This window comes from Rana temporaria, chromosome 13 (assembly GCF_905171775.1).
Source record: "Rana temporaria chromosome 13, aRanTem1.1, whole genome shotgun sequence".
Classification (NCBI taxonomy): Eukaryota; Metazoa; Chordata; class Amphibia; order Anura; family Ranidae; genus Rana; species Rana temporaria.
Window position 1 is genome coordinate 37,164,195 of NC_053501.1, and position 17,731 is coordinate 37,181,925.

The window sequence follows — 17,731 nt, forward strand, 5'->3', positions numbered from 1 at the left end:
GGAGGGACTGCCGAATGCTAATCAATGTGTGGCTGTCCCCAGACATGGTGGAAAATTCTTGAACAGCAGTTCCAGACACTGGTCAACAGGTTTCGCTGTCAGAATACAATGTCTTGGCAGGAGGATGCCCCCATCCACCTCACTTGTGTGGGTTGGCGGAATCGGTTAGCTAAAAAAAAACAAAAAAACACTATGGGCCAGATTCAGAGACATCTGCGGCGGCATAACGTATCGCATTTACGTTACACCGCCGCTTTTACAGGCAAGTGCTTGATTCACAAAGCACTTGCCTGTAAAGTTGCGGCGGCGTAGCGTAAATCCCTCCGGCGCAAGCCCGCCTAATTCAAATGGGGCGTGGATCATTTAAATTAGGCGCGTTCCCGCGCCCAACGTACTGCGCATGCTCCGTTTTGAAATTTTCCGCTGTGCTTTGCGCGAAATTACGTCGCACCGACGTGATTTTTTGAACGTCGACATGAGTTACGTCCTTTCCTATTCACAGACGACTTACGCAAACAAAAATAAAAAATGTAAATTAGACGCGGGAACAACAGCCATACTTTAACATGGCAAGTCTAAAGATAGGCCAAGAAATAGCAGCTTTAACTTTACGCCGGGAAAAGCCGACTAGTGACGACGTAAAAGAATGCGACGGCCGCGCGTACGTTCGTGAATCGCCGGAAAAAGCTAATTAGCATACCCGACGCGGAAAACAACGCAAACTCCACCCAGCGGGCGCCAAAGTATTACACCTACGATCCGAAGGCGTACGAAGCCGTACGCCTGTCGGATCGAAGCCAAAAGCCGTCGTATCTTGGTTTGATTGGTTTTGGATTCAAACTAAAGATACGACGCGGCAAATTTGAAAGTACGCCGGAGTATCAGTAGATACTCCAGCGTACTTCTTCTGTGAATCTGGCCCTAAGATTTTATCACCAACTTTAGACCCAAAGCTATTAACTCTCCACAGCATTGTGAGAGGACAGGAGAGAATATTTATACAGGAACCATCAGTCTGCAGGAGGTGGAACATACTTAAAATTACAGGACTCCATAAAAAAAATAATAATGATAATAATAATAATTAAGCTTTAGCCACTTCAGCCCCGGGCCATTTTTTGCGATACGGCACTGCGTCACTTTAACGGACGTTGTACCCAAATAAAATTTACGTACTTTTTTTCCCCACAAATAGAGCTTTGTTTTGGTGGTATTTAATCACCTCTGCGGTTTTTATTTTTTGTGCTATTAAACAAAAAAAAGAGACAGACAATTAAAAACAAAAAACAATGTTTTTTACTATAATAAATATCCAAATTACAAAATGTATTTATCAGTTTAGGCCGATATGTATCCTACATATTTTGGGTAAAAATAAATTAATCGCAAAAAGCATATATTGATTGTTTTGCGCATAAATTATAGCATTTACAAAATAGGGAATAGATTTATAGGTTTTTCTTTACTAGTAATGGCGGCGATCAGCAATTTTTATCGGGACTGCGACATTTCGGCGTACAGTTTGAAAATTGAAATTTTTTTGGGCCCACTGACATTTATACAGCCATCAGTGCTATATAAATGCAACGATTACTGTGTAAAATGTTACTGGCAGGGAAGGAGTTAACACTAGGAGGCAATCAAGTGGTTAAATGTGTTCCCTATGTGTGTTTCTAACTGGGGGCTATGACTAAGCATTGAAGTTCAGTGTGAAATGCGTCAGCTGTTTTTTTCCCACCGTATGCTGTTTTTTGTAGTGCATTTTCTTTTTACCCAATAAAGGGCACATCTTTTTTAGACATTGGAGTGCGGCTGTCCATATAATTTCCTTCCTTTGCTTTCTAACTGGGGGGATGGAACTGTATAGAGGAGGAGCCAGATAGTTATTCCTTCTTACAAGGAACAACAGATCTGTCTCTCCTCCCCTATCAATACAGGGATTTGTGCGTTTACACACACAAATCCCCGTTCTGGCTCTCGTGCCTGCGATCGCGGGTGGCCAGCGGGCGATCGCGCCCCACCAGCCACATGCATCAGGTCCCCCGCTTTGCAGCTCGCCTACTATGTACATATACGGCCATTCGCGCAGCGGTGCCATTCTACCGACATATTGGCGTGAGCCGGTCGGCAAATGGTTAAAACACGTCTGATGGTATGAATTCCCTTTGGATCAGATAACGGTTAAATTTGTAACACGGGTTAAATATTTGGGAATTTCAAGATTTCTCTGTCCATACACCAGAGATGGAAATTCCTTCACTTGTCAGCAAATAATCTTTAAACAGAACATTATAAAATAAACGAATAGAGAACAAGGTAGGATTTGTGACTGGAATTTGATGTGAAGGCGTTTCTTCCAGAGCTGCCTGTACAGAGTGTAACTTGTGCTATATAAGCCCAGGTTTTTAAAAATTAAAATATTGGCCAGACGCACCTTTCCAGCTACCGGCTACTCAGGAACAGACGGGGAGGGTGTGCGAGACCAAACAAAACGGTGGCTCACTCTGGTTTATTTTCAGCCAGCTGGCCATATAACACACACACAGTCATTCCTGCTCTGGCCTACCACAGGAAAGCGGGAGACAGGCATTTTTTATCATTTATGGGAACTTTAGATTAATAAATCTATTCCCAAAGATACTGCAAAATCTTATAGAAGAAAAGCGGCCGTTATAGGAAGGTGGGTGGAATTTCCTCAATATGGTTCTGGAATGAGATTTCAAACAAACTCATATACAGCAGGTGGGATGGTCAGGTGTCCACAAGCACTAATATTGGTGGCATAAGTAATTTGAAAAGTAATGTACTAAAGAACATTATTTTAATCAAGTTGTTTTGGGTAAAGTTCTCAAAAAGAAAAGTACATCCTCACATACCCTATGATCTTGTGCATATCTTTCGGAGAATATATATTTTTTAATGTGTCTAAAATATATTTTTGTAATAAATAGTATTTTTTTATAAAATTAACTTTGATACTTACTTGTTTTCTTACCAACATATTATGCCCGTAAAGTCCATGACTAGCCCCTAGTCTTGGGTAAAGTTATGCCTTAACCACTTGCTTACTGGACACTTCCTGCCCCGAGCAATTTTCAGCTTTCAGCACTGTCTGACAATTACACAGTCATGCAACACTGTACCAAAATGAAATTTTTATTTAAAAAAATTCCCACAAATAGAGCTTTCTTTTGGTGGCATTTAATCACTGCTGTTTTTTAAAAAAATTGCACTGTTGAAACTGCACGGATGAGGCAGCCCTGGTGGGCACAGATACTTGGGTGGTGATGTCTCACCCACTTCGGGACCGCAGTCCCTCTGACAAAAGACGGTGATCAGCTTTTTTTTTTCTGCTCACAATGTCAGCGTGAGCAGAAAAAAAAAAAAAACACGGATTATCAATCTTTTGTTTACATCACGTGATTAGCTGTCAATGGCTGACAGCTGATCACGTGGTAAGAGGCCGATCCAATCTGTGATTAGCCGAGTCCCATTGACTCAGTGATTACAGGGCGCGCAGGTAGCGCATGCATGGGAGGAAGTCTATTGACAGCCTTCTGGTAGTTAAGGTCCGCTCTGTAGCCGTCATTTGGTTATAGCATGGATGGGAACCGGTTAAATTCTACTGTAAATGTTCTTGAGCTGCATAATGCAGAGAGAAGGTAAAGTTTATCAATGTGAAAAACAGAACTGTAAAATATGTTTTCAGGGAAAACTACCGTATTTATCGGCGTATACCGTGCACTATTTTGCCCTGAAAATTAGGGTAAAATCGTAGGTGCGCGATATACGCCGATACCCGCCACGAGTTTGAATACTGCGCCGGCATATACCGAGCGCAGTACACTCGTGTATCTTCGGGCAGTCTCGGCGCCTCTCGCGCTGACGTCCTGAGTGTACAGGACGTCAGCGCGAGAGTTGCCGAGCCTGCCTGATGATACACGAGTGTACTGCGCTCGGTATATGTCGGCGCAGTATTCAAACATGGCACGGGAAACGAGCGGGGAGGACGCCACAGAAGGACGCCGGACCCGACGAAGAGGACACCTGAAGCCGCAGACGGACCCGACGAGGCCGCCGATGGACGCCGCGCAAGACACCAAAACTGTAAGTACAAAACATATTTTTTTCCACAGGAATTCGGGCAACTTTAGGGGTGCGCGCTATACGCGGGAGCGCGCTATACCCCGATAAATACGGTATATCAATAACACAAACCCACAGCTATTTTTATGAACAATGTTTGAAGTGTCACTAAACAATATACTTATTCTCCAAAGATAATCAATACACAGTCGCTACTTAATGGCCCTGTAATCTATTCTGCATGAAATGGTTTCCCAATGGGTTTTTCTGCCTCATACATTACACCGCGAGTTTCCAAACCTATCCTTTTCCACCCTCACTTCCGTTTGTTTGGAATGAGCAGTGCACGTTATTTCCGGTCATATGCACGCTACAATTCCACAGTCCACAATCACTAGTCCCTTTTCGGAGAGAGCAAGAGAGGGTGGCTACATTCCTACCAAACAGTGGAGCGTCACGGTAGCCACCCCTAAACACAGCACGTCAGATCATAGCAGCAAGAAAAAAAAAGGAATTTTTAGTTTAGTGTCACTTAAATAACATCTTCCATAATTTTAAGATGAACAATTCCTGAGCCGTTTAATCCACTTTGTCAAACACAACCGACCACCACTCAAGACACAGACTTACTCTTTGCAATTTCATCCTTTCCATTCCATATGCTCTGCTTTAGTTGTTCAATCCTCATCTTACAAGACATGATCTTCCATTTCTGAAAGGAAAAACAGCAAACTAGGCTTATTATGAATACTTAAAAAAAATAAAAAAATGTAATGTAGCGGAAAGTCACTGCCAACCTATAACTACATATGTTACTAATGTATCACTAAGGCTGCATTCACACTGTATTTTGCCGCGATTTGTTTAACTTTTTTTTTTTTCACAAATTATTTCCATTGCGGTCTATGCAGAACGCCGAAAGCCATCTGAAAAAAAGGGTCCGGGACTTGTTTTCAGGCAGCAGGCGTACGGCGTTTCGGCGTGAGATGTGAACCATCTCATAGACGGCAATGGAAATTCGCCCCTCCAGCGGCATGAGCGTCGCACTTCAGGCGTATATAAGCCGAGGTTAAAGGGGAAAAAAGCCTCCTGTGGTGGAAGCGGTACACTTATATAGCAGGTGAAAAAAGCTACAATTAAAGTGGTTGTTAAGCCATTATGGGTCCTTAGTAGAATACTCTCTGTCATAACTGGTTATATCACTGACTGCCTTTGTTTTATAAAAAATGATGCAGCGAAATACCTTATTTTGAAGAGCCGCTGTGCACTCATCTGATGTCAAGGGCTCTCCTGCCCCGCTCAGAGGACTACAGAGGGAGGGGCTGAGGTTCCCTCTGACCTAAGTCGGGGGGAGAGGAGGAGAGCCTTGGGCGGTCACGTGACCACGCAGCCACAGTCTTCCGTAAGGTATTGCGCTTCTTCATTTTTATAAAACAAAAGGCAGAGCGCGATATAAGAGGTTATGACAGAGGGGAATTCTACCAAGGACAGATCGTTATTGTATGGCGGCAGCAGGGGAGGGGTGGGGAGGACACGACCAACACAAACAGAGCTGACATGCAGGGGAGAGGGGAGGATAGGAGAGCTGCAGAGAGCAGGGCTGCAGATGATGGAGGCACCTAAACTGACCACGGTGTCAGCGCTCAGCAGCCATGATAAACCATGGTCAGTTTACAGGGGGGAGGGCATTTACTGGCAGGATCAGCCAGGTATTTTAGGCGACACAGAGGACCAAATTAGACAGCACAAGCACTGTGCTATGCTGTATTACATGCTTTATAGGAACAGGATCCTTTTTTTAGGGTTGCAAACACTTAGAGGTGCAAAAGATTTTACTGTCAAGAGTCTCCAAGTGGTATAAAAACACTGGGTGACTGAACCTGCTGGAACACCACAAAAATGTAATTTGTTTCAGATAAGCCCAACCCTTTCAGTGTCACATATAACACCATCTCCTCCGCTCCTCTTCCTCTTTCTGTTTGGGTACCCCAAGGCTCCATCCCTGGATCCTATTCTCTCTCTCTATATCTCTTCCCTGGGCCAGTTGATAACCTCCCATGGCTTCCAATACCAACTTTCTGCTGACGACACCAAGATCTCTCTTAAATCACCCCCCTCAATCTCCTCATGTATCACAAGCTTACTGAGTGACATATCAGTATGGATGTCACACTACTTCCTCAAAATCAATCTTTCTAAAGCCGAGCTTGTGATATTTCCTCCACCCCGATCTTCTCCCCGTGACTGTACCAGTGAGATCATTGGCACACTTACTGGTCCCTCCACACACCCCAGGTGCTGGGTGTAATCCTCGACTGACCTCTCCTTCAGCCCCCAGATACAATCACTGGCTACATCTTGCTGCCCTAACCTCTGCAACATTTGCAGAATTCGTCCCTTCCTGACTAACGAAACCACAAAACAACTTCTTTACTCCTTGGTTATTTCCCGCCTTGACTACTGCAACTCCCTCCTCACTGCCCTACCTTTACACATGCTATACCCCCTTCAGTCTAATATGAATGCTGTCGCTAGACTATAATACCTTACTAACAAATCTGTGACTGCTGCTCTGCAAATCCCTTCACTGACTTCCCATCATATAAAATTCAAAACACTAACCACAACATACAAGGCCATCCACAACATCGTCCCCAGCTACATCACCAACCTCATCTGGAGATATCGTCCAAATTGCCCTCTCCGCTCCTCCCAAGACCTCCTGCTCTATAGCGTCCTTGTTACCACCTTCCATGCTCGCCTCCAGGATTTCTCCAGAGCCTCTCCCATCCTCTGGAACTCCCTGCCCCAGTATGTCCAGTCAGCTCCTACCCAGTCTGCCTTTAGGTGATCCTTAAAAACTAATTTTTCAAGTCAAGAACTGTACCAAAGTTGCCTCCATCAGACCATCCCGTGCAGCTATTACCTTTTATACCACCTTCCCCTCCCTTTAGTTTGTAAGCGTCATGAGCAGCGTCCTTCTACTACTCCTGTATTGAACTGTATAGTAAATCATACTGTCCCCCTTTATATTGTAAAGTGCTGTGTAAACGCACATTGAGTATAGACAAGCATGTATATGACAAGACCAGACTCCCATCCACGCATGGCATTAATAGGTGTTTTAAAAATAGCGCTGATTGATGATCCCCTGCATATTCAAAAAGTACTATTGTATAGAAACTTTAACACTTAACATTTCAAAATTAAGTTGATTTCTTACTCATGAAACTATTTAAAAACAACTGGAGTGAAAGCGCCAAAGGCTGTCAGAAGCGATTGTTCTTGAGGAGATGCAGCCTACAGCGAATGTTACTGAATTTTGCCCTGGCATTGGGACAAAAATCATACACACCATTCTAATCCACATGTGCATGAGGCTTTGCCATTGTTTTGTTTTTTTTGTAAATATAATCTTTGTCTTAAAGCGGAGGTTCACCCTAAAAACATGTATTTAACATTCCATTCAGCATAATTCCAACATTTATACTATGCCGTTTTTTTTTTTTGCTGTACATACCGTCTTATTGTTATTTTCCACCCGGGTTCTCACTCCTGCGGGAGTAGGCGTTCCTATGCAGAGGCTAGATGATTGACGCCTTGTGAAAAACTTCCTCCCGGCGCATAAGGCGCGGCACCAGTTTTCCGAAAGTAGCCGGCTCTATACGGTGCCTGCGCACTCAGCTCTACACGGCAGGCGCAGGCGCCGTATATCGCCGACTAGCAGTTCGGCTACTTTTGAAAAACTGGTGACGCGCCTTATGCGCCGGGAGGACGTTTTTCACAAGGCGTCAATCATCTAGCCTCTGCATAGGAACGCCTACTCCCGCAGGAGTGAGAACCCGGGTGGAAAATAACAATAAGACGGTATGTACAGCAAAAAAAAATTAAAAAACGGCATAGTGTAAATGTTGGAATTATGCTGAATGGAATGTTAAATACATGTTTTTAGGGTGAACCTCCGCTTTAAATACACACACACACACAATATTATATATATAGAAAACACACACACAGTAAAACCTTGGTTTGAGAGTAACTTGGTTTGAGAGCGTTTTGCAAGACAAGCTAAACGTTTTAATAAATTTTGCCTTCATATACAAGCGATGTCTTGATATAAGAGTGGCGTCGTGTCACAACTGAGTATAAAAAAAGAAGAGAGGAGCCTCTAAGTGTAGCAATATGGTTACATTTAATGAAGGTACAACATTTAGCAATTTATTGCTACACTTAGAGGCGCCTCTCTTCTCTTTTATACCCTGTGGAAAAAAAAATGCTTTGATATACAAGTGCTTTGGATTACAAGCATGTTTCTGAAACGAATTATACTCGCAATCCAAGGTTTTCCATATACATACATATATAAATAAATAAATAGAAGTAGTCTCTGCCATCCATGCAAGCAGCACTGAGCTATGCAGTTCTTGCAATCGGATCATTATGTTGACTGAGTATAGAGTCATTGCGTACGAAACCTTTATACTGAGGCCTCGACAAATTCACATGCTCCTCAGCATGGATGGGTGGGCATACTTTGCTTCGTTATGGTACCATTATGCACTGGAGTGGGTGTGTTTGGGTTTTATTTTAGAAGAGCTGGAACTCTAGTAACATTTCCTGTGGGTAAAAAAGGGCCATAAAACATACCAGCTTATCTGTCACCAGCTTCCCCTCTATGACAGTTGCAACTCTGAAAAAAAAAGGAAACAAATTATACTACTTGTACATATGAGAACTGTTAACATGATCATGCAAACAAATAAAACATTTCTCAGAATACCGGCAACATACTTGTCTTTCACTAAAGCTGGGTTTTAAGAAGGGCCGTTCAATTTCCTAATCGTTAGTGGGGTCAAATCAATGTTAAAGTTTTGGACAACAGTGATGATAAAAGTAGCAAAAATGGATAAAGAGCTTAGTCCATTGTAAAAATATTAAATATTTAGCTTATGAGGCTAGGCTATTTAGCTTATAAGGCTAGGCTATATAGCTTTTGGCTACACTGGTCTGGATCCTTCTTGTCTACTGACAGTGTACTCAAAAGGACATTTCCTTGTAAATAAATTATATATAATATAGTAAGTATATTCATACCCCTTTTTGTCATGCTACAACCAAAAACGTAAATGTATTTTATGTGATAGACCAACACAAAGTGGCAGGAAAATGATAAATGGTTTTCATTTTTTTTTACAAATATATATATATAAAAAGTGTGGCGTGCATTTGTATTCAGCCCCCTGAACTCAGGATACCCCCTGTACTCTAGATAAAATCTAGTGGAACCAATTGCCTTCAGAAGTGAGCCAATTGGTACATAAAGTCCACCTATGTGCAATTTAATCTCAGTATAAATACAGCTGTTCTGTGAAGCCCTCAGAGGTTTGTTAGAGAACATTAGTGAACAAATAGCATCATGAAGACCAAGGAACACACCAGACAGGACAGGGATAAAGTTGTGGAGAATTTTAAAGCAGAGTTGGGATATTTTTTTTATAACCTAAGCTATGAAGATCTCACGGAGCACTGTTCAACCCATCATCTGAAAGAGCATAAGTGTGCGCAGCCTACTGCATTAGGGTGTGCACACCAAAGCTCAAACACGTATATTAACGGCGTTAACGCAAACCCACGTTAACGCCGTCAATTTTTTTATCGCGCGATTAACGAGGCGGCGTTCGGGGGTTATACCGGGATGATGCCTGCAGCCGCAGGCATCATCCCGGTACCGTTGTTTAGAGCGGGCGATCGGCTATCCAAACATAACAACCGATGCGGCTAAAAGCCGCTCGGTTGTTATGCCGGAGGAGCGGGAGGGGACATCCCCCCCTCCCGCCGCCTTTCGCCGCTCTGACCGGGCCTCCCGTCCCACCGGGAGACCCGATCCTCCATTCGGCGCCTTCTGTGTCCAGGCGGAGACTGACACTAAGCCGTAAGCGGCTTTGATTCAGTCTCCGCATTGAAACCACGGAAGCGACGTCATGACGTCACTTCCGGGTTTCTCGGCTGCCAATGGCGCCGGATTTAAAAAAGTACACAGTATTCAGAATCGCCGTTTTCGGCGATCTGAATACTTTGAAGTGCAAAGGAGGGCTCGGAGGTCTTTTAGACCCCCGATCCCTCCATAAAGAGTACCTGTCACCACCTATTGCTGTCACAAGGGATGTTTACATTCCTTGTGACAGCAATAAAAGTGATCAAAATGTAAAAAAATTAAAAAAACACAATTTAATATTATAAAAAAAAAAAAAATAAGAAAACAAAAAAAAAATTTTTGGCGCGATTAATCGTGAGTTAACTATGACATTAATGCGATTAATCGCGATTAAAAATTCGCTTGACAGCACTAATATATATATATAGCAGTAGGGTAATGAATAGTGTCAGTAGAACAGTGGACAATGTTAGTAGAGCAGCAGACACTGTCAGTAGGGCAGAGATTAGTAGTTTATTTTTATAAAAAAAATTATATTACTTTTTTACAATTTTTGTTTTATTTTCCAAAAGATTTTGTAATACATTTTTTTTTTTTTTTTACTTTGTACAATTTTTTTTTTTAATTTGTACATTTTTTTTTACAATTTTCTCAATTTTTTATTTACAATAATTTATTATTATTTTTTTTACAATCTTTTACAAGCTGCATTGGGGGGCTTTGGTGAAATATCAGGGGTCTAAAGCGACCCCTGATGTCTCGCTTTTGAGACAGAGATTCCCCAGTCCCTTTCTTCAGCAGACAAGCAGCAGGGGAAATCTATGCAGCAAAGGATGATTAGGCACACCTGGCACACCCTGTGCGCACGCCTATGTGAAAGAGTATGGTGCAACTGCAAATATACTGAGACATGGCCGTCCACCTAAACTCACAGGCCGGGCAAGGAGAGCATTATTCAGAGAAGCAGCCAAGGATGGTATTGCTAGAGGAGCTACAGAGATCCACAGCTCAGGTGGGAGAATCTGTCCACAGGACAACTATTAGTCATGCACTCCACAAATCTGGCCTTTATGAAAGAGTGGCAAGAAGAAAGCCATTGTTGAAAGAAATCCATAAGAACTCCTGTTTGCAGTTTGTGAGAAGGTGCTCTGATCAGATGAGATCAAACTAACTTTTTGGCCTAAAAGCAAAACGTTATGTGTGGCGGAAAACTAACACTGCACATCACCCTGAACACACCATCCCCACCGTGAAACATGGTGGTGGCAACACCATGTTGTGGGGATGCTTTTCTTCAGCAGGGACAGGGAAGCTGGTCAGAGTTGATGGGAAGATGGATGGAGTCAAATACAGGCAATCTTAGAAGAAAACCTGTTAGGCCGCATACACACGACCGGTCCATCCGATGAGAATGGTCCGACGGACCGTTTTCATCGGTTCACCGCTGAAGCAGACTGATGGTCTGATGTGCGTACACACCATCAGTTCAAAAACTGATCGGGTCAGAACGCGGTGACGTAAAAAACACACAACGTGCTAAAAAAAACGAAGTTCAATGCTTCCAGGCATGCGTCGACTTGATTCTGAGCATGTGCGGGTTTTGAACCGATGCTTTTGTGTACTAACCATCGGTTTGGACCGATGGTCAGCCGTCCATCGGTACGATTTTAAAGCAAGTTCTCAAATTTTTGTCCGAAGGACAACAAACCGATGGGCTGTACACACGGTCGGTTTGGACCGATGAAACTGAACTTCAGTCCGTTTTCATCGGTTTGGACCGGTTGTGTGTACGCGGCCTTAGAGTCTGCAAAAGACTTGACAAGGGCAGAGGTTCCCTTTCCAGCAGGGAAACGACCATACACATACAGCCAGAGCTACAATGGAATGGTTTAAATCAAAGCATTTTCATGTGCAAGAATGGCCCAGTCAAAGTGCAGAGCTAAATCCAGTAGAGAATCTGTGGCAAGACTTAAAAATTGCTGTTCACAGACACTCTCCATCCAATCTGATGGAGCTTGAGCCATTTTGCAAAGAATGGGAAAAAATGTCACTCTAGATGTGCAAAGCTGGTAGAGACATCCCCAAAAAGACTTGCAGCTGTAATTGCAGCGAAAGGTGGCTCTACAAAGGGGGGCTGAATACAAATGCACGCCACCCTTTTGAATATTTATATACTTTTCACAATTATGTTCCACTTTGTGTTGGTCCATCACATAAAATCCCAATAAAAATACATTTACGGTTGTAACATGACAAAATGTGGAACATTTCTAGGGGGTATGAATACTTTTTCAAGGCACTGTACATATACATAGGAGACTTTCCTTTAGGTCATGCCCTTTCTGACAGCACACCAAAAGTCCTGCATGCTGCAACTTTGGTGTGCAGTCAGAAAATGAGGCCAGAATGCTCGACCAATTAAAGTCTATAGGGGCAGATCCTCAAAGAAATGACGCCGGCGTATCTCTTCATACGCCGCGTAATTTCAAATTTTGCGCGTCGTATCTTTGTTTTGTATCCACAAAACAAAATACGACGGCATCTGGGTTAGATCCGACGGCCTTAGTACGCCGTCGAATCTTAGATGCAATTTTTCGCCGGCCGCTAGGTGGCGTTTCCATCGTATTCCGCGTCGAGTATGCAAATTAGCTATTTCCGACGATCCACGAACGTACGAGCAGCCGTCGCATTTTTTTACGTCGTTTCCGTTCGGCTTTTTCCAGCGCATAGTTAAAACTGCTATATGGTGGCGTACTCAATGTTAAGTATGGGCGTTGTTCCCGCAGATAATTTTGAAAATTTTACGTCGTTTGTGTAAGTCGTCCGTGAATGGGGCTGGACGCCATTTACGTTCACGTCAAAACCAATGACGTCCTTGCGACGTCATTTAGCGCAATGCACGGCGGGAAATTTTAGGGACGGCGCACGCGCAATTCGTTCGGTACGGGGACGCGCTTCATTTAAATGAAACACGTCCCCCTACCCGCCGCATTTGAATTCCGCGCCCTTACGCCGCGAGAGATACACTACGCCGCCGTAACTTAACGGGCAAATTCGTTGAGGATTCAAACCAATTCAAAGTAAGTTACAGCGGCGTAGCGTATCTTACATACGCTGCGCCCGGCGCAGATGTATGTGGATCTGCCCCTATAGGACCTTGAAAGGCAAACTACATTCTGAAGTACTTTTGAGTGACGTTTGTTAAGCCAATGAATGTATTGAGAATTTTTGTTTGATAATCCAATAGTGTATGGCCAGCTTTACTCCTCGATGACATCATACCAGCTTTTATTTCCTCATCTTCAATGTGTAGTTTCTGGGAATATGAACATCTATAACTAACTTGCACTTTTATACTTCAAAGCATAGGAATTGTTTGTACTACACATCTAAGCGGATGATCTCCTGGAATGTCTGCGTTCTCTGTCTGAAGAACAATGTTTTTGTGAAGTGCCACTTACTGTTTTTGAAAATCCAGCTGTGTTTCTCTTAAGTGATTTAATCTCTCCCTCTTGTCTGCAAAACTGGAAAAAAAAAGAAGATCAAGACAGTTTAGAGTGCAGGCTTTGGGTTAGCAAATAAAACATGGACTGCATTACTGTAAAGCGCTGATCAATATCGCCTATGATGATGTAGAGCAGGCTTTCCAACTCTTCAATCAGAATACGCATTCCTATCGCAGATGATGGCCAAGATTTGTTTATTTTATCATTTTCGAACAACTACTATAGTAATGTGGCTTTGAACATTGCTGTTGCATATGCTTTAAATTACATATTAAGCAATATGAAACAATCATCTCTAAATGTTATTCAATTTGCTTGCTTAACTGGCCATAGTTAAAAGAGAAGAATGGCCAAAGCTTTCCTTGGCCATTAGTGGCGGCTGGTGCTTAACATTTTGGGTTCAACCATCTAGTTCAACCAATATATAAAAAACAAAACAAATAGAAAACATCCATATGCACAATTCTATACCCATAGCTGATCTACCGAAAGGCAAAGAAAAATTCATTAAAAACCTTAAAAATATTGTAACATTTTCTCCAGCAGAGAAAAAAAAAAACCTTTCTGATCCTCCAGGAGATAATCAAATATTCCCTAGATCAACAATCTCTTATTACCTATAACAGGGCTCGACAAATCCCGGGCGCCAGGTCGCCATGGCGACTAGAAATAGGGTCCTGGCGACTTGGCTTGGAAGGGGGGGGGGGGGGGGCAAAAAAAAAAAAAAAAAACAATTTTTTTTTGTGAGCTGGCACCATCTGATGGTGAGCCGTTGGTATTACAAGTTATTACCACCAGATGTGTGAGCTGGCACCATCTGGTGGTGGTCGTTGGTATTACAAGTTAAGCATTACAAGTTAAACAGCAATTCTAATGTAATTTTTCACTATTTTCACTGCCATCTTCTTCCCTCTAATTAGAACCCCCAAACATTATATATATTTTTTATCCTAACACCCTAGAGAATAAAATGGCGATCGTTGCAATACTTTCTGTCACGCCGTATTTTGCGCAGCGGTCTTGCAAGCGCACTTTTTTGGGGAAAAAATTACACTTTTTTTAATTAAAAAATAAGACAACAGTAAAATTATCCCCATTTTTTTTTAATATTATGAAAGATAATGTTACGCCGAGTAAATTGATACCCAACATGTCACGCTTCAAAATTACGTCCGCTCGTGGAATGGCGTCAAACTTTTACCCTTTAAAATCTCCATAGGCGACGTTTAAAAAAATCTACAGGTTGCATGTTTTGAGTTACAGAGGAGGTCTAGGGCTAGAATTATTGCTCTCGCTCTACCAATCGCGGCGATACCTCACGTGTGGTTTGAACACAGTTTACATATGCGGGCTCTACTCACGTATGTGTTCGCTTCTGCGCGCAAGCTCGTCGGGACGGGGCGCGTTTTCTGGCTCCTAACTTTTTTAGCTGGCTCCTAGATTCCAAGCAAATTTGTCAACCCCTGACCTATAAGTTGTAATACCCAGTCACATTTAGAAATGCATCCAGCTCTTTTTTGAAATGATCTAGTAAGCCGGCCAGAACTATTTCTAGAGGGAGACTATTCCACAGCTCTTACTGTGAAGAAGCTTTTCCTTTAGACATAAAGAGGCCCCTTATACTCCTTAATGACCTGGAAGTGAACAATTCTGCATCAAGTTCACTATATGGGCCACCTAGGTTTATACACGGGCATGCAATTCTCTTCAATAAATGAGGTCACACTTCCTTCTTTGGGCTAGTTATAATCAATGCAGCTTGTTTGTTTGTAGCCAACCCACAGCAGCTGGTTGGTAGCGCATGCCCAGGGTATCATGGGAGAGATAGTTCAGCTTGCCATAAAGGAAACACATCATATGTGACATTTGTCACATCTCCAGAGCCTTCCCTGACACCTGGGAAAAGGGAATCTTCATAAAGGAGCAGATGACATCATATGGCTTTAACCTCCCTGGCGGTATGATTCTTTCAGAAAAAAGGTGCTGAAAGCGGTACAATTATTTGCAAGGAAATTTGGCGTTTTATACTGTAGGCCTGTAATTCTTAGGAATTACTCACTTAAATCTGACCAAACAAGAGTCTTGTAGGCATCCCGGGTATGAAATTTAAAAACAAAATTATAATATAATAAATAATTATAAATAATTATAACAAATAATAATATAATTATAATAAAAATTATTCAATAATGTAATCAAATCAAAAACACTGAAATTTGCTCAGTTGCAGATTGTCGCTGTCATTACTTTTATTTTTTTATGACGAATTTCCCCACAAATCGCTATCGCACAATTCTGCAAGTGATTCTAATTTATTATCGCTGTTTTCTAGCGGCTCTAAAACCATTTTTGACATAAAAAGACACTTTTGGTTGCTATGGACAATATACAGTTTACAGGCAGAAAGAACAGTTTTTATTATATAAAAGAACATGTAGGGCACTGGGCAGACCACTAGGGACAAAGGGGGTGTGTATTTTTTACATACAGTACTGTAATCTATAAGATTACAGTATACTGTATGTAATGTGTTTGTTTATGTTTTTGAATTTGGCGCCGTTCTCCCGTGCGTCGTAACGTCGCAGGGAATGGAGATCGGCGGCACAGGAAGACGCTGTGTGAATCGAGCGAGGTCCCGCTCGCTCACACAGCGCGGTGGCATCGCTGGATCCAGGGACAAGGTAAGAAAACACTGCCTGTGGATCCAGCGAGGCGAGCCCGAGTCTGACTCGGGGTTACCGATCGCAGCACAGAAATCTAACCCCGAGTCAGACTCGGGAACACCGCCAGGGGGGTTAAATAAATAATAATTAAGGCATTCGTTTTAATACATTAAAAGGAGAAGTACAGCCAAAGCTTGTTTGGCTGTGGATCACACGAGTGCAGTTGGTTCTGCACTCCTGTGACCCGTTTTCAGCAGAGAGGGGGTTGGAGTCTGCGCTCTGCTGACGTCACAGAGTCTGTCCAGGCTCGGGCGTTATCACAACCATAGAGTCGGGATCCGCCCAGATCCCTGGACTGGCACAGCGATCCGCCGAGAGCGTCTGAACTGGCCGCTCCCATCCCCTCCAGCACCCAGGTCTATGCTCACGGAGCAGTGTTGACATCCAGGTAAACCAGAAGTGATGCCAGGTCAGTTACCGTAGCGGAGATCCAATCAAAGCCAATCCTGGCTTTGTTCAGCTTCCCTCCTACTGCTTGTAAGAGCGGTCCAGTGGCTAGTTAGCCTCTAGGATTACTTTTACAAGAGAGCTGACCGTCGGCTCTAAAAAACTATACTGGGGTGGGGAAAGCGAACACCATAAATTGTATAGAATTCTGCAGTTCAGCTTTACCCGGTTCCCGACAGACTCTCGCATCTCGCATCTCGATTTACTGCGGCAGAATGGCTCTCCTGGGTAAAATCCCATACATACACGGCTTCGCCCAGGAGAGCCCCCAGAGCGGGGAACCCGATGCGCGTAGCCGGCGGGCGCAATCGCGAGCGGCAGCATGGGGGTTTGTGTGTGTAAACTAACAAATCACCGTGCTTTCAGAGCAGAGAAGACAGATTGTGTGTTTCTACAAATCTGTCATCTCTCCTAGTTAGTCCCATCCCCCCCAGTTAGAACACACAATAGGGAACACAGTTAACCCCTTGATCGCCCCTAATGTTAACCCCTTCTCCGCCAGTGACATTTACAAAAATTGCAGACCACCGCCATTACTAGTAAAAAAATAATAAAAGCGCCATATAAATGCCATAAATCTTTCCCATAGTTTGTAGACACTATAGCTTTTGTGCAAACCGATCAATACGCGCTTATTGCGATTTTGTTTACCAATAACATGTAGAAGAATACATATCAGCCTAAACTTTTATTTTTTTTAAATTTGGGATATTTACTATAGCAAAAAGAAAAAGATATTGGGGGTTATTTACAAAAGCCAAATCTACGTTGCACTACAAGTGCAAAGGGCACTTGAAATTTCACTGCAAGTGCAGTCACTGTAAATCTGAGGGGAAGATCTGAAATGAGGGGAAGCTCTGCTGATTTTAACATCCAATCATGTGCAAACTAAAATGCTGTTTATTTTTCTTGCATGTCCCCCTTGGCTCTACAGCGACTGCACTTCCAAGTGCATTTTTGGTGCAATTTCAAATGCACTTTGCACTGGTACGGCAAAGTGGATTCGCCTTTAGTAAATTATCACCATTGTGTTT

At 42.9% G+C, this 17,731-nt stretch overlaps 1 protein-coding gene across 1 annotated transcript in view; it reads right to left on the reverse strand.

The window, feature by feature from the left end:
- Window positions 1–17,731, reverse strand: part of ATG14 (autophagy related 14) — a 47,316-nt gene that overhangs the window by 18,026 nt on the left and 11,559 nt on the right. Inside the window, exons 2-4 of the mRNA XM_040333585.1 lie at window positions 13,483–13,545; window positions 8,734–8,776; window positions 4,717–4,798 (exon numbers count right to left, since the gene is read on the reverse strand). Coding sequence (XP_040189519.1) covers window positions 4,717–4,798; window positions 8,734–8,776; window positions 13,483–13,545 — 188 coding nt within the window. The remainder of the gene's footprint in view (window positions 1–4,716; window positions 4,799–8,733; window positions 8,777–13,482; window positions 13,546–17,731) is intronic.